Consider the following 25846-nt stretch of genomic DNA (forward strand, 5'->3'; position numbering starts at 1 on the left):
CTGAGTGATTATGGCTATGAATCACTAGCACCAGAAAATAATGCTCATTTTCTAGCGCCTTAACACAGGATAAACACACGTGTTGGCACTATTAAAGGGAATCTGTCAGTAGGATCAACCCTCCTAAGCCATCTATATGGGCATGAATGTCATAAGAAGTTGAGAAAATGATACATTGATATCTGCAATCCAATTTCTTTCAAAGAATAAGACACATTTTTCTTAACATGTAAGTGATCTGTTAAGCTCTGGAGGCAGATTCTCATGTAGATCTGTGTCCGGCCCATAGATCTTATTTTAAATGAAAGGGGACATTACAACTGTCAGTTATTACATGTCCCACCCAGCTCTACAGTGAGATCATGAGAACAGACTAATATAGCTTTGTCTCATTACAAATATATCTACAGCTGCAGTTATCCTCTCATAGTGCTGTCAGCTCTGCTGCAGAGTTGTGCATGATTATAACTAATACAGTACAGTAGAGTTGAACTTTGTCTCATTACACACATTTGCGGTTGTGCTGTCAGCTCTGTTGTACTGCCTTTCCCTACACACTGGCTGGTTGGGAACTGGAAACTGAAGCACTAGGACAGGACAAATGTAAAGGTGTTTGTAAAGAAAGAAAGTTCAGCTCTGCTGTACTGTTATTTATCATCACACACAGCTCTGCATTGAGATCAGGAGAGCAGACCATCAGTCATTACATGTCTCCCCACCTTTTCATTTAAAGAAAAAAACAAAACAATGCAGACTCCAGAAGATCAGTGTCCAGCCCATAGTTCTTAACAGCTTATTTACATATTAAAAATGTGTATTCCTCTGGAATAACATATCAGATCATAGATTAAGGTATTATTTTATTCAGCTACCCATGACCTATATGTCCATAAGATTGATCATACTGACTGATTCCCTTTAAAGGCATGGATACTATTCTCCTATGCACAGACATTTGCAATGTTGTAATGATCGTAAACCAGAAAATGCCCAACCGTATCAATGTAGCTCCTTTTTAAAAGCAAGAGGAATATTTTAAACTATGTGGGTATTGAGCTAAAACTGTAATAAATTATCACTATGTGCACAAGACTAAATAGACAATGTACACTCCATGGCTAAATGCTTTACATGCAGAGAAGAGATTCATTCATCATTTCTGGAAAGAATTACTTACACTTCATGCACAATTTTAAATAAATGACTTTCAGTCCTAGAGAATTGGCATGGATCAATTAAAAGTCTTTAATAAAAAAACAAAACAATCATTTTCTACCGGAATTTTAAATATTAGTCACATCTAATCCTTTAGTAAGCAGTCAATGCAGAGAGTACCAAAACTAAACCTGTTAACTAATTTTCGAACTATATACAACTTTTAATTTAAAAATGTAAAGGCACTTCTACAACTATTCTGTAACGCAAGAGTTATCTACAATTAACAGTGCACGTCATGTTTGTTTCACTCCTAAAGGAAAACTTGGTGGTGGGGCAAAGTGGTTTTAAAAAATGCAAGATTAGCTGAACAATTCTTACACTTAATCGCCCAAAGAAAAAACATTTGCATTCTCATACAGTATTATTTTACATCAAGCGTCTATGTAGAATGTAATGGTTTAAAAAAAAAAAACCTGACACGTAACATAAGAAATCAACAAAAAACACAAAATCAGTGATCTGATCCCCAAGCTTATAGACTAGCTTTTTACATGGTAACTTGGACCTATAATGCTCGTACAACTGTAAGGCATTGATCTGTTAGCTGTTTGGTTACTTTTGCTGCATTTCCCATGGAAATACGGTTTTTAACTTCATAACCAGTTTTCGAAAAAAGGTCAGTGTATGGCTAAACCTAAAAATTGCAGCACAGGACTATCAATGGAAACCTTATGGTTATTAAATCAAACCTTTAAATAGCTCTCAATCTTCATTGGTAAGTGTTTCGGTGGACAACCAAATTTTGGCACCATTTAAAAACTTGCTTAACGGAGTGCCTAGTATACTTCGGCGACACAAATTCCCAACTGGTGAAAAAGGGAAAGAAGAGGAAAGAAAGTCCAAACTCTCATAACTGCTTTGTAAGTCATCAGCTCTGAAGAACATTCTGCTTTGTTCGCTATCTGGGGTTGTGGTTCGGGACAATGGGAAACTTCTGTGCTGTCGAAGACTTGTTTGCAGCATTTCAATCTCATCAGCCAGCAGGGAAATTTTGTGGAAGGCAGTGATGGAACCGCCATGGTTAATCTGTGCCTCAGGGATCCATCGAAGGTACAAAAGCTTCCACAGTTTAATGTGGGGACCATTTAGTCTTGGTAAAATCACTCCATGTAAGTCCACTGGCTTAGAAAAAAAGTTACTGAGATACAGCTGTAGTCCATTGTTCTGGATTGTTGGAGCCTGATGGACCAATTCAGGTCGTAATCTCAATATTAGAGAGTTCCTGCGTGGCATCAGCTCTGGTTGAGTGATGATCCCATTCTTCAAAGAAGGAGGCATTCCTCGTAACGTGGAACTATAGTTTTTCTGGAAACAGAATGATAGGGAAGAATGATCAAGCAGCTCAAATACCATGTGAAGTAGTCTGACATATGAGACATAATAAAGGGCCAATTCACACAACCGCAACGTGGTGATATTTTTTGTGTCCGTACCACAGGCACAATTCTGGGTCTTATTCAGATCATGAGACCAGGCCAAGAACTGAGACCATAACACGGAACACTAAAATGCAGCCACATTAGTATCGGCCCTCGTGTGTCGTTTTCACACACCTAAATTAGATTCAGGAGTCCTTATGTGCAGCCGGCGGCAGCCTTCAAATGGAGCAGAAGCAATTAACACTTCTATTAAAAATATATATCTCATGTCCTATAAAACAGGATTTTTGGTTGCTTACCGTAAAATCTGTTTCTTGAAGCCTCCATTGGGGGACACAGGAACCATGGGTGTATGCTGCTGCCACTAGGAGGCTGACACTATGCAAATAAAAAAGTTAGCTCCTCCTCTGCAGTATACACCCCACCGACTGGCATTATACTCTTCAGTTAGTGAGAAAGCAGTAGGAGATAAGTAGCAAGGTTGAAAACCATAACCACAAACTTGAGAACTGTAAACGTGAGAACAGTCATAGAACAGAAGAATTGGGAGGGAGCTGTGTCCCCCAATGGAGGCTTCAAGAAACAGATTTTACGGTAAGCAACCAAAAATCCTGTTTTCTTTATCGCCTCTCATTGGGGGACACAGGAACCATGGGACATCCCAAAGCAGTCCCTAGGGCGGGAAAAACAGACTTCCATTAGGTCAGAGGACTCACCACTGCCGCCTGCAAGATCCTTCTGCCTAGGCTGGCGTCCGCAGAAGCGTAGGTATGGACCTTGTAAAATTTGGCGAACGTGTGGACGGAAGACCAAGTTGCCGCTTTGCAAAGCTGTTAGGCGGAAGCCCTGTGGTGCACCGCCCAGGAGGCGCCCACTGCCCGGGTAGAGTGAGCCTTAATCCCAGGAGGGGGCACTCTGTTCTTGACCCGGTAAACCTCCAAAAATTGCCATTCTGATCCAGCGAGCAATAGTCGCTTTAGAAGTCGGCTGGCCTCTGCGCGTGCCATCAGGAATGACGAAAAAGGAATCCGTCTTCTGGAAAGTGGACGTTCTATCCCAGTAGATCCTCTCTGCCCTGACGAGGTCCAGCCTGTTCAACGATCACTCCAGGGGATGAGCCGGAGCTGGACAAAAGGAAGGTAGAACGATGACCTCGTTGAGGTGGAAAACCACCTTAGGAAGGCAGGAAGGCGGAGGCATGAAGACCGCCTTGTCCTGGTGAATGTCCAAGTACGGAGGTCAGCAGGACAGGGCCGCCAACTCGGAAAAGCGGCAGATAAAGGTGATGGCCACAAGAAAGGCCACCCTCAAAGATAGAACCGACAGGGGAAACTCCTTGAGAGGCTCAAAGGGGGAAACCCTCAGAACGTCCAGAACCAGGTTTAAATCCCATGAAACCACGGGGGCCCTGTACGGAGGGACAGCGTGGGCTACTCCTTGAAGGAAGGTCTTAACCTGTGGCCGAAAAGCTACAGTCTTCTGAAAGAGGATGGAAGACGCAGAGACCTGGCCCTTCCGGGAACTAAGAGCCAGGCCCGAATCCAGTCCTGCCTGAAGGAAGGCCAAAATGGAAGGCAGGGAAAAGGACATAGGTGAAAAGCAGTTGGACTAGCACCAACGAAGGTAAGCCTTCCAGGTACGATAGTAGATCCTGGAAGATGAAAGCTTCCGAGCTTGAATCACGGTGTGAATCACCCGGTCCGAAAGGCCGGACGCTCTTAGAACTGCGGTCTCAACAGCCACGCCGTTAAACTGAGCGACCGAGAATTCGGGTGGCAGATCGGACCCTGAGACAGCAGATCGTGCCTGTTGGAAGGCGCCAGGGAGCGTCCGCAAGAAGATTGACGAGCTCCGCAAACCAAGCTCTCCTGGACCAATCCGGGGCGATCAGAATGACCGGCACCTTTTCCACTTTGATCTTTTTCAACAGTTTGGGAAGTAATGGAAGGGGTGGGAACAGGTAGGGCAGCACGGACTGTGACCCAGGAATGGCCAGAGCAATGACGCCCACTGCAAGAGGATCACGAGACCTGGAGATGAACTGCAGAATCTTCCTGTTCATTCAAGACGCCGAGAGATCCACGTCCGGAGTCCCCCATCGAAGAAAAAATCTTGATGGAAGACCTCCGGATGCAAAGACCATTCCCCTGCCGCGAGGCCCTCGCGGCTGAGGAAGTCGGCGGCCCAATTGTCCACGCCGGGGATATGCCCCGTGGATAACACCGGAGCCGTCGTCTCTGCCCAAAGCAGGATCTCGGATACCTCAGCAAGGGCCAAGGAGCACAGAGTCCCCCCCTTGATGGTTGACATATGCCACAGCGGTGGCGTTGTCAGTCTGGATCCGGATAGGCAGACCCCCTGAGAATCCTTTCCCAGTGGTGGAGGGACAGAAAAAGGTGGCCCGAATCTCGAGGACATTGATCGGCAGAGACGACCCCTGCGCCGACCAACGGCCCTGAACCGTGCGGTGGCGAAAAACCGCACCCCAGCCGAGGAGGCTGGCGTCCGTCGTCACCACTTCCCAGGAACTGGAAAGAAGGACCTGCCCTGGGAGATGAGAGGTGACATCAGCCACCAGTTGAGAGACCGATTGACCCGAGAAGAGTCGGATCGGACGGACCAGGGCGAAGACAGACCTGTCACACTGAGACAGAATGGCATGCTGAAAGGGTCGCGAATGAAATTGGGCGAAGGGAATCGCTTCCAATGATGATACCATCCTCCCCAGAACCTTCATGGCCGATCGGAGGGAGGGAGGCCGAGGACCCTGGAGCAAGCGTATGTCCCGACATAGAGAGGATCTCTTGTCTTTGGGAAGGAAGACTTTGGTCTAACAAATGTCGAAGAGCATGCCCAGAAAAATGATGCGCTGAGAAGGAATAAGGCAGGACTTCTTCCGGTTGACCAGCCACCCGAAACGGCTAGGGTGTCGAGAACGACGGACAGACTTTCGTGAGCCTGAGAAAAGGGCAGAGCCTTGATGAGGATGTCGTCGAGGAATGGAAAAAGGACCAGGCCTCTGACTCTGAAGATGGCCAACAGCGCCACCATGATCTTCGTGAATACCCTTGGAGCGGTTGTGGGACCGAACGGCAGGGCAACGGATTGAAAATGTACCGGGAGCACCGCAAAGCGCAGGAATCGGTGACGTCCAGGAAATATCGGGACATGGAGGTAGGCGTCCTGAATATCTATGGAACACAGAAATTCTTGAGCCTGCATGGGAGCAATTTTTGAACGAAGGGATTCCATCCCGAAGTGTCTCAGACGAACTCTCCTGTTCAGTAATCTGAGGTCCAGAATGGGGCGAACCTTGCCGTTTTTTTTTTTTTTTTTTGATACCACAAAAAGGTTCGAGTAGAAACCTGTGAACCGTTCCTTTCCTGGGACGGGAACGATTTCCCCGGCTTTGAGAAGAGAAGCGATGGCTGCGAGGAAACCCGGAACTAGAGCGGGATCTCTGGGAGGTCGGGATTCGAAGAAACGATCCCGGGGTCGTGAAAACAAACTCTATCTTGTATCCCGAGGATACAGCTTTCCTGACCCATGCATCCTCTACTGCGGAGGTGCAGACGTCCCTGAAAAAGAGAAGACGGCCACCCAACCTGGGAGGTGGGTTGGAGTCTTGTCAGAGTCATGCTGAGGTGGATCTTCCAGTCCTGGCCTGGAGGATCTACCCGGGGAGTAGCGAGGACGCCAGGACGGAGTGGGCCTAAAGGGCACCGCTTTCTTCTCTTGACGTGCCTGTGGACTCTGGTGCTGCTGAGAAAAGGAGGTTGGTGCCGTAAGGCGATGAAAAAGGCCGAAAAGACCAAAACTGCCGTCTAGGAGGAGGGCGACGAGGATTAGCCTGGGGGAGAGGGGACTTGTACCCCCGGTGGCGTCCTTAATGATTTGGTCCAGCTTGGAACCAAAGAGATGTGAGCCCTGAAAGGAGAGACTGGTGCGGGACTTTTTGGAACATAAGTCTGCCCCCCAGGCCTTGAGCCAAAACGGTCCGGCGGATGGTAACGGCATTGCTGGACGCCTGAGCCGCACAAGATGCGGCATCCAGAGAGACGGAGACCAGGTATTCACTCGCGTGGGAAATCTGGATGGCAAACTCCGCCAGTTGCTCAGGAGGCGCTCTGTCCAGGATATCTCGACGGAGCTCTTTGGCCCATTTGGAAAAGGATTTCGAAACCCAGGTGGAAGCAAAAACTGGGCATTTGAAACGGCTGCAGCTGCCTCAAAGGCTGACTTCGCAAAGGACTCTATAACTATCGTTAAAGTCCTTCAGGGCTGCTCCGCCGGACAGTGGAAGCACCGTGTTGGTGGAGAGCCTGGAAACGGGGATCCACCGAGGGGGAGACCGTCCAATTGGCAGTAAGTTCTGGAGAAAAACTTAGGTGGTATAGCCCGTCTAAACGAAACCGCCTGATCTGCGGGTTCCGTAGAGGGATCCATAATGCCACAGGTTTGGTTTATAGCTCCAATGAGATTCTGGACCATATCCCTCATGGTGGCGATTTGGTTAGAATCCAGCTCCGAAATGTCCTCCGAGGGCTCATCAGATAACGCCTCGCCTGATTCAGGGGAGAAGGATCGGGAGGACGCCGACCGCAGAGGAGGACCGTGTGGCGAGATGGAGCGAGAAGAGGACTCAGACCGATGTTCCTGTCTGGACCTTTTGCGGCTTATCAAGGAGGGCTCGGGCGGAGGCTCCTGCAACCCGCTGGCCACTGTGGGGGCTGCGGAGGTTTTGAGACACCCGCATTAGATCGGCCACCGATTGAGACAGAGAGAAAACCCAGCCTGGGATGGGGGTATCACTCTCAGGCGGACCGGCCGGAGGATCCTGGGCGGTGGGAACAATCGGGTTGCTGCAGGCCTGACAGAGCGGAGAGGCAGAAGAGGATGAAGTAGGAGGAAGAGAGCGGCCCCCTTTAGAGTTAGCCATTTTAGAGAGGTCCGTGAAGAAAATGCAAGAGGGTTAGGGGACAGAGGGGAGTGTCAGTCTGCAATTGCAGAACTACTCACGGCAGACGGATTGCGGAGTGAAGCTGACCAGCTTGATGCATGGACCTCTGGCGAGAAGTGGACCCTTAGGCAGGAGGGTGGAATGGCCTCCTGGCGCAATTTTGCCGATCTGCGGCTGTCTTGTATCCTGTGTGGAGGAGAGGGCTCGTGGCTAGGGAGTCCCAAGATGGCGCTGGTGGGCAGGGAAAAGAGGCGGTGCCTCAGTGCAATTGTCGGGCGGGAGAAAAGCCCGCCCGATGAAAGAGGGAAGGGGGCGGAGCCCGCCACCGGAAGTAGGCCCGGGCAGAAGCCGGGGCCTAAATTAGGAATAGGAGACCGGCGGAGAAGGGCCGCGGCGTAGGCACAGTGCGCCGCATGGAGGAAGCGATGCGGCAGGTGAGCGACCGTTAACAGCGGCCGCATGCCCAAGCAGTGTGGCGACCTGGCAGGCCGCCACGCTGAGGGAGAAGGAACGGCCGCTTACCGTGGCCGGATAGTAGTGGTGGAGAAATGCGGTGGCTGTCAGAGCCCCCGCGCTGATGAAAAGGAGTGGCCGCTGTAGGAGCAGGGAGAACGCCGGGGGCCAAAGCGATGTGGCGGCTGGCAAAGCCGCCGCGCTCAGAGGAAAGGAACGGACGCTTACAGCGCCGGAGCAGGGAAGCCGCAGGGGCCCGAAGCGGTGTGGCACGGCCGCGCTTTTAAGGAGGCCGCTGAGAGCACAGCGCAGTGACAGATAATAAGCGGCGCGGTAGACCGAAAAGGCAGCCGCGCCGGAACTAGGAGAGAGGGCGGCCGCAGCCGAATAGGCGCGGCGGCTGGGAACAAATGTGACCCACATAATGAACCCCTTAACAGGCACCCCCTTTTTGAGGATACAGGGCCGCAGAAAAAAATAATAAATAAAAAATACTCACCTTAGACATCCCACGCCGATACTAACCTGGAAAAAATGAGACGTCCAGGGAGCTGATGGACGTCCTCGTCTCCGCAACCGACAGGCTCTGGTGGGCGAGTGGGTGGGGGACGGAGCCAGGACCGAACTTCTAAGCACGCTGGTGTGCTAGGATCTTGGTCCTGGTGAGGGATCTATGAGGATACGGGGTGGCAGTACACGCCGTACTCATAGTCCGCATTGTGGGAGTACAGGTGTGACTGCTCACCCTGTATCCCTCCGGAAAAACCTGAAAAGAAACGACGCACATTGAGGTAGATAAGGGTCTAAAGAAAGACCCGTGTCCACCTCCTACTGACACTAAGCTAAACTGAAGAGTATAATGCCAGTCGGTGGGGTGTATACTGCAGAGGAGGAGCTAACTTTTTTATTTGCATAGTGTCAGCCTCCTAGTGGCAGCAGCATACACCCATGGTTCCTGTGTCCCCCAATGAGAGGCGATAAAGAAAGGGAACCTGTCACATTTAGTTATTTGGCTTCCTTATAGTACACCAACATATTCCGCAGCACTTTACATACATTGTCATACCTGAAGGTTCCCATTGGGGCTCAATCTAATTTCCCCATCATTAGGTCTTTTAAAGTGTGGGAGTTAACCGTAACATCTGGAGAAAACTCAAGCGAACTTGGTGAGAACATGCCGACTCCTTGCAGATGTTCTCCTAGACCAGATTTAACCCAGTGACCCAAGTGCTGCCATGGCAGGTCCCCACTGGATTCTCCCGCCCGCTCAGCTAAGCTGATAGGAGACCTGTCAGGCTAGAGGAGCAGGTGAGGAGATGCACCTCATTTCCAGCTGAGCATCCAATTGTTTTTTCTATGAAATGCCACAATATTTCGGAGTAAAACATGCCTTGAAGGCCACGTTCACACTATTCGTATTGGGTCAGTATTTTACCTCAGTATTTGTAAGATAAAACCAGGAGTGGAACAAATAGAGAAAAAGTATGATAGAAACACATGCACCACTTCTGAATTTATCACCCACTCCTGGTTTTGACTGACAAATTCTGAGGTAAAATACTGAGCGTGTGAACGTGGCCTAATGCAGGAGCCAGTTTCGGATTCATTCTGCCCATGGACCATGTTCTTTTTAACTGAAAATTTGAGCCCTTTTTATTAATCAGTAAATTGGAGCCAACTGTGTCATTTTAATGGGTTGTTCAGCACCTATACTTTATGTCCAAACTATCCGACGCTCAGCAAGTGTTACTGTGCGTTTTGTTTTCCTTTTACCAACATGTCCTGTACTTCTGGCAATGTTCAGTCTGATTTCAGTGGTTAGAGATCATTTACAGTAGCTGCCATTCCTCATACTATACCTTTGTCCTCTTGAAACTTTTTGTAATTCCATTCTGAATGGCGGGGATGCTCTTCCCAATATACAAGGGGTTATTAAATAGTGCACGGTCCTTCAGTGCAAACTGCAGGGACCAATGCCACACAGATGGAAATTTCAGTCCCTTTTCATCCCCTAGCTGAATATTTTTAGCAATTGCGAATTCCTAAGAATGAACAGAAAGATTAATGTGAATGGTAAATTACAAGATGGAAGACATGCTAGGGTAGACATTTTGGTTACAAAAATCAGTGCTTACCCAATTAAAGGGTTGAATAAAACAGTTGAATTAAAACCAATCTAACAACTTAAAGCGAATCTACAGTATTGAAAATGGCATCTGAACTGCAGGAAGAATGTTAGAGCAGAAGGAGACGATCAGGCTAATATTTTTGCAGCAAAAGTTTCAACAAAAAACCTTGCTTTTTGTTAACCCAAATCACTGGTGTTTTTATGCACTAGAGTCCAGTGGGCGGTGCTAATCAGTGACCAACAGTCTTCACTGTATGCAGAGAAGGCCGTCAATCACTGAGTAGGACCGCCCACTGGACTATATGCAAATACCAGGGATTTCCGTAAATAACATTCGAGTTATACTGAATCTACACCATGTTGCCCACAGATCAGACTGCATAAATAGAATACGCTTGCAGACAGTGTATATGCCGTGAGACTTCAGAATTTGGGTCAGGAGACTTGCGGCCACTCTGTTCATTGTGGTCTGCACTCACATACACGATGTGTGAATCTAGGCTTTGCTGAACTTGGTTCGATGGGCTACACGTAAGCCAATAGGCCAGTCGCCGACATGTTTATGTGCTGCCAATGATTCAGCTAGATGGTGGCATCGGAGCTGGACAGCGCAGCTCCGCTCCTATTGAAGCACACATGTGTTAGTAAAAGTTGGAAGTTAACGTCCCCAATTCTAGATAGATTTTTTCACCCGTGTCCCCTGCAGTGCGTAGGGCAGCGCTGCCACTGTCTGCAATATGAGCAGTCACTACATCGCTCTACAAGTGATTTCACATAGTGTACAGCCGTTATCTGTAACCTGTGGCACCCCAGCTGTTACAGAGCGAGAACTCTTTGCATGCACATGGTGGCAGTTGTAGTCCCATGCCAGCTAAATAATGCAGTCCACAGATTAGGAAACGTGTGGGTGTGGAAGGCCTGGGGTTGTGAGACCGGGCAACAAGCTGCACTTGGCTCAGCTGGACACTATGGGGCTGTAGCGGATTAAACTGCTTTATTTTCAATACTTCCTAGTTTACTTACTTTGACAAAACTTTCTTGATGCAGTCATGTGCAGATTACAGGTGTTTTTTTATTTGTGGAATAAAAAGTCACCAAAAAAACCGCATTGCGAGAACTTAACCTAAGAGGCTAACACCCGAGGCTGCAGACGTCCACGCATGGAGCGCTATATACGGACTGGCCTCGGGTCTCCTGACCTGAACAGCCTCAAACATGTATGTTTCACTGACATCTGTGACCAGTGTCGGACTGGGGTGCCCAGGGCCCACCAGTAACCAACTCCAGGGCCCTACTTCTCAGCTACATGAAATGTGACATTATCCTCAGTCACAAATTTATATAACAATGAGCTGGATAGATTGTTAGATGAATAAGATGCCGCCTGTGTCTTTACATAGTGATTCAAGTAGATAGTGCTAAGTACTGCTCATATAAGGGGGTGGTGGCCCACCAGAGGATTCTCCAGTTCTCCTGTGAGCCAGTCTGTGACCGTGTTTCGCAGACACCTGAATTTTCCACATCGTCAGATGCCTGTGAACCATAAACAGACGTCTACACCTGATCCAAGCTGGAGTAGAGATTTTTACAATAACTCATGCAACTTCCTGTGTGGTAAATGTTTAGGCTGCAATTAGTCTCCCGTTCCAGAAAAAAAAAATAGGGATTTTTGGTTACTCACCGTAAAATCCTTTTCTCCAAGACGCTCATTGGGGGACACAGGACTGTGTGAGGGTGTATGCTTCTGCCGCCAGGAGGCTGACACTAAGTAAACTTAAAAAAAAAAAAAAAGTTAGCTCCTCCTCCATCGTATACACCCTGACACTGGCTACCAGAGACTCCAGTTTGGTGCAAAAAGCAGTAGGAGAACAAAAGAAAACACAAAAAATAATATAACAGCATAAATACAGAAACTTTATGTCTAGAAAAGATCCTACTGACTAATGTAATCAGATATAACCAAAGCAGCCATAAGGCTACCAGGGAGGGAGCTGTGTCCCCCAATGAGCGTCTTGGAGAAAAGGATTTTACGGTGAGTAACCAAAAATCCCTATTTCTCCTTCGCCTCATTGGGGGACACAGGACTGTGGGATGTCCTAAAGCAGTCCCTGGGTGGGAAAAAAATCACTCACCAGAAAAAAACATCCAGATAATGTTTGTCTATAAATGCGCCACTGCCGCTTGAAGAATTCTTCTACCCAGACTTGCATCTGCAGAGGTCTGGGAATGGACATTATAATGTTTGACAAATGTATGCAGACTAGACCAGGTCGCAGCCTTGCAAACCTGTTCTGCTGAGGCCTGGTGCCGAACGGCCCAGGAAGCCCCCACTGCTCTAGTCGAATGAGCCTTGATTCCGGCCGGAACCGTCATGCCCATGGAGCGATAAGCCTCCTGAATGGTCGCCCTTATCCATCTGGCCAGGGTAGATTTTGAAGCCGCGCATCCCTTCCTGCGACCCTGCGGAAGGACAAATAGAGCATCCGTCTGGCGAAAGGGGGCCGTACGGGAAACGTACCTCCTCAGAGCCCTCACCAGATCCAACGTATGGAGAGCCTTATCTACACGGTGCGTAGGTGCCGGACAAAAAGAGGGCAGAACAATATCTTCATTAATGTGGAATGATGAAACAACCTTCGGCAAAAAGGATGGAGCTGGTCTGAGCACCACCTTGTCCTGATGAAATCGCAAAAAAGGAGGTCGACAAGAAAGAGCTGCCAGCTCCGATACCCGTCTTATGGACGTTATGGCCACTAAACATACAACTTTCCAAGAGAGAAACATCAAAGAAACCTCTTGAAGAGGCTCAAAAGGAGCGTCCTGTAAAGCCCTTAAGACCAGATTAAGGTCCCAAGCTTCCAAAGGAGTCTTATAAGGAGGGACCTTATGAGCGACTCCTTGGAAAAACGTCCTGACTTGACGATTAGGAGCAATCCTGCGTTGAAAAAGTACTGATAAAGCCGAAACCTGCCTTTTAAGGGTACTCGGAGCCAGCCCAGAATCCAGACCTGCTTGAAGGAAGGCTAGAATGTTAGGAACGGAGAAACGCAAAGGGGGCAGCCCGCGTTCTCTACACCAGGAAAGAAACACCTTCCAAGTGTGATAAATCCTGGCCGAAACGGACTTACGTGCACTGATCAAGGTATCAGCCACTTTTTGAGAAAAACCAGCCTGAGTTAAAACCCAAGATTCAACAGCCAGGCCGTCAAACGTAGGACCTCTGAGTTCTGGTGGTAGATCGGCCCTTGAGATAGAAGATCTGGCCGATCGGGGAGCCGCCAAGGAACCCCGGCTAGAAGTTGTACCAGGTCTGCATACCAGGTCCGTCGTGGCCAATCCGGAGCGATCAGGATGGCCGGCACTCTCTCTGATTTGATCTTCTTGATTACTCTCGGGAGCAGTGCCAGAGGAGGGAACAGATAAGAGAGATGAAATTGGTTCCAAGACAGTACCAGCGCATCCACGGCGATAGCCTGGGGATCTCGGTACCGAGAGACAAAACTGGGCACCTTGGCATTCACCTTGGACGCCATTAGATCCACGTCTGGAGTTCCCCAAAGATGGCATATCTGCAAAAATACCTCGGGGTGGAGAGACCATTCCCCGGAGGTTAGACCCTGACGGCTTAGGAAATCTGCCGCCCAGTTTTCTTCGCCCGGAATGTGGACCGCTGAGATCACAGAGTGATTTCTCTCCGCCCAGAGTAGAATCAGTTTTACCTCCTGCATGGCTGCCTTGCTGCGGGTGCCCCCCTGGTGATTTATGTAGGCTACCGCTGTAGCGTTGTCCGACTGAATCCGGACAGGGCGACCCGCCAGAAGATGGTGAAAACATAACAAGGCTAGCCGGACCGCTCGAATCTCTAAGATATTGATGGGGAGTTCTGATTCCCGAGGAGACCAGCGTCCCTGAGCTGTGTGATGGAAGAACACTGCTCCCCAACCCAGGAGACTGGCATCTGTTGTGACCACTAGCCAATTGGTTGGGGGAAAGGGCTTCCCCCTGAGAAGAGATGAGCTGTTTAGCCACCAAGCGAGAGCCTGTCTGATCTGAAAAGACAACCGAAAATTGCGGTTGAGAGAGAGAGGATTTTTGTTCCATGCTGATAGGATTGCACGCTGGAGGGGTCGAAGATGAAACTGTGCAAACGGGACCGCCTCTATGGTTGCAACCATCTTTCCTAACACCCTCATCCCGGACCGAATCGTATGAAGGTATGGTTGTAGAAGGTTCCTCACTTCCCGCCGAAGGGCTAGGACCTTGTCCTGGGGAAGGATAGTTAAGGCTTGAGAGGTGTCGAAGGTCATGCCTAAGAAAGAGATTTTTCGAGACGGCCGTAGAGATGACTTTCTTAAAATTTACCAACCAACCTAGACGGGAAAGGGTGTCCAGAGTGATGTCGACATTTTCCTTGCAAGACTGAAATGTCGGACCCTTGATCAGCAGATCGTCTAGGTATGGCAAGACAACTATACCTCGCGAGTGCAGAATGGACACCACAGTCGACATGACTTTTGTGAACACCCTGGGAGCGGAAGCCAGTCCGAAAGGTAATGCCGTGAACCGGAAGTGTAGATTGTTTACGGCAAACCGTAGAAATCTTTGATGAGGCGGAAAGATGGGAATATGAAGATAAGCATCCTGAATGTCTACTGAGGCCAAAAATTCTCCCTTTTCCAGAGAGGCGATGACCGACCGCAGAGACTCCATCCGAAAGTGTCGAACGCAGACAAACTTGTTTAAGAGTTTGAGATCTAGAATAGGCCTCACTGCTCCATCCTTTTTGGGCACTACAAAAAGATTGGAATAAAAGCCCTGGAATCTTTCTTCCTTTGGAACAGGAGAAATGACACCGCTGATATGGAGAGACTCTATGGAATTGAACAAGCTTTGACGAAGAGATTTGCACTTGGGAAGACGGGATGGGAAGAACCGGGGAGGAGGAAGGCAGACTAGCTCTATTTTGTAACCTGAAGATATGAGCTCTGCCACCCACTGGTCGTGGATTACCTGAAGCCAGACCTGGCGAAATAAAAGTAGACGTCCGCCTACCCTTTTGGAGATGCCCGGAAGAGGCCTCCAGTCACTTGGCCGAAAATCTTTGCGTCCTAGATCCTCTAGATCTAGAAGACTGGGGACGCATTCTTCCCCCCTGACTGGCCGAATAAGGGGTCCGACTGTCTCGGTCCTGATTGGGCCGACCCTGCGCAGGAGAACCTGATGCTGGAGCCCATCTGACATAGCGAAAGGTTCTAAAGCGAGCCTGAAAATGGCGCCGAAAAGGCTGTCTGGCCCTCTGCTGAGGAAGGAATTTACTTTTCCCTCCTGTGGAGTCAGAAATGAGCTGATCCAGCTTTTCTCCGAACAAACGACCACTCTGATACGGCAGGGATGTAAGAGATTTCTTAGAGGTAGAATCAGCCCGCCAGGACCTTAACCAAAGGGCCCTTCTGATGGCAATAGCATTAGACGCAGCCGAGGAAGCACAATCTGCCGCATCCAGAGATGCGTTAATCAGATAGCTACCGGCCATAGCTACCTGAGAAGACATTTCAGCCAATTCTGCTGACACATTACCTTCCTGGAGAGCCTTAGATAACGAGTCAGACCAAGATATCATAGCCCTGGCAACCCAGGTTGCCGCAAAAGAAGGAAAAAGTGCTGAGCTTGAGGCCTCAAAGACGGAACGAGCCAAGCTCTCTATAAGACGATCCGTAGGATCCTTAATCGATGAGCCGTTAGGGAGAGATAGTAACGTGTTAGAGGCTAAACGGGACACTGGAGGATCTACAGAAGGATTTTCTGCCCAATCACTACAAAGTTCCGAAGCAAAAGGATACCTAGCCTTCAGAGCTCTTTGCCCTGAAAAGCGTTTGTCCGGGTGCTCCCTATTGCGTCGAATGAGGTCCTCGAACTCAGGATGAGAGGAAAAAACCCTATGGGCCCGTTTAGACCGCTTAAATGAGACCTTGTGATCAGAGGAAGAGACGAGCTCGTCTTCTATCCCCAAAGACTGATTGACAGCTTCAATTAGGCTGTCTACTGACTCCTGAAACCCAGGTTTATCAAAATTAAGAGACCCTTCTGACTCGTAGTCAGTCTCAACTTCACCGCTTTCTGCAGGGGAAGGAGAGCGAGATACGGAACTCCAGGATGCGGAAGCACCTGAGTGCCTGGGAGACGCTTTGCGAATCCGCTTTCCATGCGTCTGTCGAGTGAGAGCGCACCCCCTGCAGGCCGCAGACTCCTGAGACCCCGAGGCCCTCTCTGAGACAGGCGGATTACCGGTCCCGACCGCCGGGGTCTGCAGAGATTTGATCGCTTCAGTAAGGGACGCCATGGATTGTGACAAGGACGTGACCCATTCCGGAGGAGCTACCACAGCATCTGGCTGAGGGACCGGAGCTGGAGAGACTACTGGAGGACTGGCAGGGGGGGGCTCCTGGACACGTACGTTCAGGGTCACAGGCCTCACAGAGGCGATTACTTTGGGCATGCGGAAAAAGGGCACTACAAGATACACAACTGGTAAAAAGAACCGTGTGAGTCTTAACCCTTCTAGACATAATGATCCGTAATGCTATACCCAGGGCCAGAGACTGGGAAAAAAGGAATGCTTCAGCCAGATGGAGGGAGAAGCACTTACCCCAGTCCTGTGTCCCCACGAGTACCGAGATGGATCCTCAAAGCATGATGCTGAGCCCAAAAGTGCTGTCTTATATGCATAGCAGGCCTTAGGGGGAGGGACCGCCAAACGATGCTGCGGCCTGGAGCAGGCCTGAAGCCGGGGCCTCAATTTTTCCCCCCTTAGAGCAAGGAGAGCCGGAACCTGAAGTGACGCGCCGGAAGGGGCGGAGCCCCACAGCGCGGTCCGAAGGCCGGAAGTCCCGGCTCCAGGAAGCTGCTCCACGCCCGAAGCGGCCAGGCAGAGCCGATGCCTCTGGGGGGACAGCGGCGCCGATCCTAACGCCGCGCGCCGATGGACCACGCTGCAGCGTAGCTGCGCCACAGCGTCGCCCGACATAACGCCACAGCGCCGGACAACGCCGCAGCGCCACAGATCCAACGCCCCAGCGCCGGATCACGCCGCAGCGCAGCAGTCCCAACGCAGCAGCGTCGGACCACGCCGCAGCGTCGCCACACCAAGACGCCGGCCTCGGCAGCGCTGAAAAAAAGGCACCGCACTCCCGGAGGACACAGCCGCCGGACCCCGCAGGTAATGCCAGGAGCCCCCCCATCATACCGCACTATCGAGGGGTAGAACCAATGACGGTGCAGGAACCCTATCTCCATTATCCCCAGGATAAGGAGAGGGACCGTCCACCACCCCAGCTAACACCGCAGGGGTGTAGAATTCAGGGGGGAACACAAGGACATCTTATGGGCACCTGTACAGCCTGGAGTCTAGGTACCTCAGGGTGGTCAGGGCTAAGTCCGGTGAAGAATCCCACGTCGCGGGGAAGGATACGTGGAGAAAATCGCACGTACTTGCCCGTTGATGGTTTGGGGAGATCGGACCCTCAAAAAGGTCCGTCGCCCCTTCCTCCAAAGATGTTGAAAAATCGGGTCCATCGATCCAGGACCCAGAGATGTGCCTCCTTGAGACACTAAGCATAAACTGGAGTCTCTGGTAGCCAGTGTCAGGGTGTATACGCTGGAGGAGGAGCTAACTTTTTTTTTTTAAGTTTACTTAGTGTCAGCCTCCTGGCGGCAGAAGCATACACCCTCACACAGTCCTGTGTCCCCCAATGAGGCGAAGGAGAAAAAATAACAGATTAAGAAAATGGCAAGTGTGAACAAAACAAAAGATATATTTTTGTTTAGTTTTTTTTGTGTGCAAAATTAATCAACCTTCCATCACACTAAAACCATCAGAGTGACCGTCATTTCCAGGTAAGTGGTATACTTACAGTACTCTGCTGGACTCGCTGGTGAGGACAGTTGAACAGAAATGTTCCAAACAATGAGATGCAGGTGCTGTCATGTAGCACGGTTAGGTAGGTCTCGGTAAACTGGAAGGCGGCAGGATACTGCTCCAGCAGCTGCCATACGCAGTCCAGGAACAGCACAAACAGGGGACACTAGGAAAGAGACAGATTCTTGACAATATGACAAGGCAGACTACGACAAAGGAGGATGCGTCTACGAGAAGACCGAACACGGGCACAGCCACAAGTCTACAGTTACATCACTGAGAAAATACCACTGCTTTTATTTAGGTCTCATGCACACAGGAGTTGAGGTAATTTAATCTTTATTTCTACTGCATGGGACCTTTGTAGAATCTCCACATGACGTTTCATACACTAGCACACACACGTTTTTCTGCAGAATTATATACATATCCTACAGAAAAAAAAAAAAAAAAGGCTTGCGCACCCCTCAATTAATTACTTTTAAAGTAAAATAGCTAATAAGGGCCTCATCCAACCCCCAAATGTCTAATACAGGGATTCCTAAACGGTGAGGTGCCAACCTAGTCATTGGTGATGCTCACAGTTCACTTCAGCAGAATTTTTAATTTTGGAAGATCCTGGCATTACCTATGTGGTGAGGCCTCAAACTATAGTGGGTGGGATCACTTGATAATATAAAAGGGTTTTCTAGTTTCACAAAACTCCTGTTATCTGCCCGCAGTTTGTATGTATTCTAGAATATGCATGTCCACGTAGCATATTGCCCAGCCACGTAGCATATTGCCCAGCCACGTAGTATATTGCACAGCGACGGAGTATACAGCACAGAGCCATGTAGTATACAGACTTAAAATAAACATATACTCACCCTCCGTTGAAGTCCTGGCCCTGCGTGCGGTGCACCCGGCAGCTTCCGGTCCCAGGGTTGGTATGGGTGCAGGACCTGTGATGACGTCACGGTCACATGACCGTGACGTCATGGCAGGTCTTTCTCGCAGGACCTGTGATGACGTCACAGTCACATGACCGTGACGTCATGGCAGGTCCTTGTTGCATACCATCTTTGCCACCGGAACCTGCCGCTTGCATAGACTGGTCACCGGAGCGTCGCGAGGAGCGGGAAAGGCACCGGAATGTGAGTATATGATGATTTTTTTTTTTTATTATTATTATTTTTAACATTAGATCTTTTTACTATTGAGGCTGCATAGGCAGCATCAATAGTAAAAACTTGGTCACACAGGGTTAATAGTGTTAATGGAGTGCGTTACACCAAGGCATAACGCGGTCCATTAGCGCTGCCATTAACCCTGTGTGAGCGCTGACTGGAGGGGAGTATGGAGCGGGCACTGACTGCGGGGAGGATGGTGCGGCCATGTTGCCGCCGGACTGCGCCCGTCACTGATTGGTCGTGGCAATGGTCGTCGGCGTTTTGCCATGACCAATCAGCGACTTGGATTCCATGACAGACAGAGGCCGCGACCAATGATTATCCGTGACAGAGAGAAAGACGGAAGTGACCCTTAGACAATTATATAGTAGATCACTGAATGAAATATTCCAGTTGTAAATCTTTATTCATTACATAGTGGAATGTGTTGAGAACAATAAAACCTTAAAATGATCGATGTAAATCAAAATGAATATCCCATGGCGGTCTGGATTTGGAATGATACTCAAAATCAAAGTGGAAAATGAAGTTACAGGCTGATCCAACTTCAGTGGAAATGCCTCAAGACAAGGAAATTATGCTCAGTAGTGTGTGTGGCCTCCATGTGCCTGTATGACAACGACTGGGCATGATCCTGATGAGGCGGCAGATGGTCTCCTGAGGGATCTCCTCCCAGACCCGACTAAAGCATCCGCCAACTCCTGGACAGTCTGTGGTGCAATGTAAAGTTGGTGGATGGTGCGAGACGATGTCCTAGATGTGTTCAATCGGATTCAGGTCTGGGGAACGGGCTGGCCAGTCCATAGCTTCAGTGCCTTTATCTTACAGGAACTGCTGACACACTCCAGCCACATGAAGTCTGGCATTGTCCTGCATTAGGAGGAACCCAGGGCAAACTGCACCAGTATATGGTCTCACAAGGGGTCTGAGGATCTCATCTCATTACCTAATGGCAGTCAGGCTACCTCTGGCGAGCACATGGAGGGCTGTGCGGCCCTCCAAGGAAATGCCACCCCACACCATTACTGACCTATTGCCAAACCGGTCATGCTGAAGGATGTTGCAGGTAGCAGATCGCTCTCCACAGCGTCTCCAGACTCTGTCAAGTCTGTCACATGTACTCAGTGTGAACCTGCTTTCATCTGTGAGGAGCACAGGGTGCCAGTGGCGCATTTGCCAATGCTGGTGTTCTGTGGCAAATGCCAAGTGTCCTGCACGGTGTTGGGCTGTGAGCACAACCCCCATCTGTGGACGTCAGGCACTCAGACCATCCTCAGAGTCGGTTTATACCCATTTGTGCAGACACATGCACATTTCTGGCCTGCTGGAGGTCATTTTGCAGGGCTCTGGCAGTGGTCCTCCTATTCCTCCTTGCACAAAGGCTGAGGGAATGGTCCTGCTGCAGGGTTGTTGCCTCCATACGGTCCCCTCCACGTCTCCTGGTGTACCGGCCTGTCTCCTGGTAGCACCTTCAGCCTCTGGACACTACGCTGACGGACACAGCAAACCTTCTTGCCATAGCTTGCATTGATGTGCCATCCTGGATGAGCTGCACTACCTGAGCCACTAGTGTGGGTTGTAGAGTCCGTCTCATGCTACCACGAGTGTGAAAGCACAACCAACATTCAAAAGTGACCAAAACATCAGCCAGAACGCATTGGTACTGAGATGTGGTCTGTGGTCCCCACCTACAAAACCACTCCTTTATTAAGTGTCTTGATAATTGCCAATAATTTCCATCTGTTGTCTATTCCATTTGCACAACAGCATGTGAAATTGATTGTCAAACAGTGTTGCTTCTTTAGTGGACAGTTTGATTTACTTGGAGTTATATTCTGTTGTTTTTTGAGCAGTGTATATAAAAACCACTATTGTGCATTACTCATGGTCCAGTGCTGAGACTCTGTCGCTGCTCCAGGTGTCTTAATGGCAGCGCTAAGGTCACGGTGCCAGCATTGCAGCCAATCGGTAAGCTCAGTGGCTCTGAGGAGCTTGCGCCATCAACTCAAGCAGAGTCACGGAGCTCGGTTTCTGGCTGCAGCACCAATGACATGACATCAGGGCTGCAGACAATACTGGAAACGGCCGCTGAGACTGTGCTGGACCCAGGAAAGGTGAGTAAAGTACAAACTGCAGCCAGGGGAAAGGAGTTTTCTAAAATCAAAAACCGCTCTAACAAGCTACATGGATGGTATACAACTCTGAAATCACAAGGTCTTTCTCTATATTCTGCTTTATCCATACAATCTTCTCTGTAGATGTCTGTCAGAAGAAGAGAACATGTCAGCCCCAATTTATCACTGCTTTTATGCCAAAAGAGTAGCATAAAAGCTCTGAAAAGTCACACCATTTTGTGACTTAGCGTTTTTACATCAGTTTCTCCAAACTCCGCTGAAATGGGCAGAGTTCCCGGAGAGAGGGGGTGCAATGGGGCGTGAAGTCACAGCTTGCCTAAATCATCAATAATGTGGCGTTTCTTATGCCAGAAAATCTCACTCCAGTTCCTGAATGGAATAAGATTTCTGGCATAGTGCACGAAGGCGCGCGCGCTGCTCATCAGACGCTCCAGATTCGCAAAGAGGCATGCAACTCTTCATAAATCTGTAGAATCTGACTATAACATGCTTTGCAAAAAAGAAAAAAAAAAAAAAGAGCATGAACCGCATATCCCAAAATCATAAGTTGATCTAAAGCAAAGCATTTTCTTGTCTTCTTCTTGGACCAGCACTCCTCCCATTTGGCACAGGTGATTTTAATTAGCAGGAGACTGCAAAGTAAGGGGTCTAGCCCATTTTGGCTCTCACTGAAGAGCTGGAGGAAGGCGAGTTTCAATGCTCCTTTCACTTTGGTGTTGGTGCTGTGTGGCGGCCATTGTTGCTGTGGTTTTGTGCTGGTGGGGCGGCGCGGTCTGGAGTCATGGGGACTCAGTCTTGCAGCATGGGTGCTGTGGGGCAACAGGCCGTCCACCCTGCTGGTGCATTGCCGTGGTGGGTGCCGCACGGCTCCGCTCCGTTAGGGCGGTAGGACCCACTACGAGGTTTGCCGTGACGTGGCAGTGGGCTTCATACAGTCTGATCAGAATGTTAAACTGAAAACCTCATATTCAGTTATATTAATTTTTGCCTAGCGGCTTTAGATCAACGTATGATTTTGGGATGTGCGGTTCATGCTCTTTTTTTTTTCTTTTTTGCAAAGCATTGACTATAACATGCCCCTTCATCAAGACCTGCATGAAAATTGCTGGCCTTGATGAATGGAAGCCAAAATCTTTCAAACAAAAAGAATCAGATCCCAACATGGGGAATTCTTCTAAATTGGCCACCTCTATTTCAGTTTCGGAGGACTTGTCCTTTGCAAGATTAGAACAGCATGAAACAAATACATATGCAGAGTATTTTTCTTCAGACTGTCACAATAGTGCACACTACATCTATTTGCAACATTTTTGAGAGTATATTTTACTTAAAACAACAGACTCTTAACAGCAGCGACAACATTGCAGATCTGACATGTGCACTCCCGGGTCTTATGTGCACCGTGCTGCTGTTACACAGAGCACAAGATCATGGGCAAGGCCAAACTAAATATTTATTGAAATGTCAAAGCAATAATAAGCAGGAATAAAGCGGATGAAACAAACGATTGTGTATTCTGCAGAAGAAAACTTTACGTTAGTTCTTGGAAAAGAGTTTGTATACGAATCCCAGGAGACTCCAGAATTATTTTATGCCGAGTGTTAGGGCAAATAGAGGAGAGTCTCAATGTCTGGACCACATCAATGTAACATTCACCCAGAAGAGCAGATGGCACAGAATTATGACGAGTACGGTAATGAAGAAGTGCACCTGCTGTTATTAAACAAGGCAGATTAATATTCTATCACTTTAAACATCACTTTTTTTCCTCCTCAGACATCCATATCAGAAAGCATATCCAGGTCTTCTAGGCCGAGCACGGTGTTAGCCTGCGCTATTCAGTACTATAGAGGAACATGTTTTTTTCAGTACATAAACCTTTAGGTCCGAGGTATGGCTCAAACATGATGGACACAGACTATACCACCAAAGAGGACAGGATAGCCAATTATTTTAGTAGCACACTGGTACTGTACCTCCTTCTCAGATTTCCTCAAGTGGTTGCACCGATCAAGAAATGGATATCCAGCCATAACCCACTCCTTCTGGATCAGACTCTGAAATCCAACAATAGTTCTGAAGTACGGGTCTGACATCAACTGAACAAGAGAGGCCACAATGCAGCTGAGGTCCCGACCGTCCTCCTCTGAAAGAGCAGAGAAAATTTCCAGTCAGCCAGCCTCCAGAATGAGGTGCCAGGTCATTTATGATACAGAAGAGAACATTTCTAACTAGACTTGGTGTGAATGCAGGAACCATGGCTTATGGCTACTGGGCGGGAGCCCTGAGAACCTTCTTCAACCACCCGGCATCCACAGCATGACACGACATGATCGTCGCAGCATGACGCACATATGACATTATGCCACGGCGGCTAAACAAAAGAGAAGCAGATGCCAAAAACAGAAGGCAGTTCTTCAGAGCTTCTGTCCAGCGGCCAGAGATGATGGAAGTGCCCACTGGAAAGGGTTCTGCAAAATAATTCGCACCAACTCTACTCTATAATTCTATTAAATGATTGTCTCATGAAGACATGAGTGCTGCGGTAAGTGGATGTCAGAGATTATTCCTTGAATCCCACCTCTATGTGCCAGTACCGAGAGCATGGTGGAGCCGAGCCGCCCATGTTTGAGAGAAGACCCGCAGCTCCAAGGACGTGTTGTCTGATGACACAACCCCTTTAAAAGCATTATGTATAAGACAGGGACAGTTATGATGAACCTTTACATGTGGGAGATAAAGCCAAATGGTCAGATCTCATTAATAGACGCTGTTGGGCATACTTCGCCATCATATTGCAAGTGCTAAAACAGCCATTAGGCAGCACACATTAAGTAAGACACGTAGTTCCAGCATCGGTTCCACCCCGTAGTTACAGTCTGATGTGCTCATTCTGAAGAGAGTTGGGACAGACATAACGGCAGCTTGGAAGGAATCTGGAATTTAATGATTTGGCCGGGGATACAAAACACTTTCACCAAAATAGTAATTTTCTGACTCAACAGTGGGACAGGCCTCACCGTCAGCTGACTTGGCATGTAGAGGGAATGAGTCACCAAGACTCTCAGCATGTCTAAGGGAAATCCCTCTGTACTCCGCACACAGGTCTAAGTCCCCCCCACTGCGATATCAGATGTTCTCCACCCCTGGATTATACACCTGCATTACATACATGACAGACACAGATGCCATCATATCCAAGCTCTAAATAATACAACCATATAGAGAATCTGTCAGCAGGATGTCACCCCCAAACTATGTATATGCACATATAGCTCTTTCAGAGACAAGTCCAACAATACCTTTACATGGTCAGTCTGTTCCTCCATTACAGAGAAATCAGCATTTTGTAGATCTGACGCCTGTCACTCCAGCTCTATACCCTTCCCAGCAGCGCCTCCTCTTGATTCCCTGACTGCTCCTTTGCATGAAGCCACACAGCATAAAGGCTGTCAGTCAAGCAAGAGTAGTCAGCCCTGGGCGGAGAATAGAGCTGGAGTGACAGAGGCTTCAGATATACATTACCACTTCACCCTCATTTCTATATCAATAATAAATCTGATTTCTTAGTAATGGAGGAATGGACTGGCCATGTAACGGTATTGCTGGACTAGTCTTTAAAAGAGCTACATGCACATACAAATAGTTTGGGGGAGGGGTGGAGGTAAAATTCTGCTGACAGATTCTCGTTAACATTTTTTGCTGAAATCCTAGTTCAGTAAATGCACTTTAGGTTAATTTTGAGAAACTTGCTGTACATTATCATAGGTTAATGATCACTGTGTGTATGCCAAATAATTGTGGTCACCATTAGTACGTATGCACCACCCATACACTACAGAATACACAATGAAGGAAGCCCTGTACTTCCGAAACGCGCGTCGGGGAGGGCGGGAGCCCACACTTGCCGGGTTTACATACCACTGGGTAGGTCACACTATGTCTTAATGCCTCTGTATGACTTTGCTGCGCACTTGCGCTTATGACCAATCTGTACCTTTATGTGTGGGCTCTCGCTAATTATGTGGTGATGAGCTTTGCTGCCTGTTTCAGTCTTGTCCCTGTCTGATACCTTGTATGTAATTTTATTAATAAAGTTGATTCTACTTTTGTAATTGTGGACATTTTTCCACCTTTATTTCTGTGGTTGAATGAAGATATGGGGTCCGGGCACTGGAAACGCTTGGAGGACAGGTGCTGACAATATCAGACTAGTGAGGATGAAAGGCTAATGGCAGTTATGTGGCCTACGGCTGAGGGTTCTGGGCCTCAGATTTGGGGTTTATATGGAGTTACGCAGGTCATACACATTAGATAAAGGAGGGTGATGGTAGGTGTAGGGGGTAAAAGAATCTGGCATCTTGGGTTTCCACAGTGGAGGGTGTGAGCATGCGGATTAATGAGAAGTCGTCTTCACATCAGCTGTTGCAGAAATCTTATCTAGTTATGTAGTTCACCATTAGGGCTCATGCAGATGCCCATGGAT

At 48.6% G+C, this 25846-nt stretch overlaps 2 protein-coding genes across 2 annotated transcripts in view; one reads left to right on the forward strand and one right to left on the reverse strand.

The window, feature by feature from the left end:
- The window catches only part of FAN1 (FANCD2 and FANCI associated nuclease 1), a 71708-nt gene extending 48392 nt beyond the window's left edge, over positions 1–23316 (forward strand). The window contains exon 14 of the mRNA XM_069765822.1: positions 23137–23316. Within this exon, the coding sequence (XP_069621923.1) occupies positions 23137–23244 (108 nt within the window). The 3' untranslated portion in view covers positions 23245–23316. The remainder of the gene's footprint in view (positions 1–23136) is intronic.
- Positions 747–25846, reverse strand: part of MTMR10 (myotubularin related protein 10) — a 125197-nt gene continuing 100097 nt past the window's right edge. Inside the window, exons 13-16 of the mRNA XM_069765823.1 lie at positions 23337–23506; positions 18049–18219; positions 9870–10052; positions 747–2523 (exon numbers count right to left, since the gene is read on the reverse strand). Of these exons, the coding sequence (XP_069621924.1) occupies positions 1921–2523; positions 9870–10052; positions 18049–18219; positions 23337–23506 (1127 nt within the window). The 3' untranslated portion in view covers positions 747–1920. The remainder of the gene's footprint in view (positions 2524–9869; positions 10053–18048; positions 18220–23336; positions 23507–25846) is intronic.

The sequence above is a fragment of the Ranitomeya imitator genome, chromosome 4 (assembly GCF_032444005.1).
Source record: "Ranitomeya imitator isolate aRanImi1 chromosome 4, aRanImi1.pri, whole genome shotgun sequence".
Taxonomy (NCBI): Eukaryota; Metazoa; Chordata; class Amphibia; order Anura; family Dendrobatidae; genus Ranitomeya; species Ranitomeya imitator.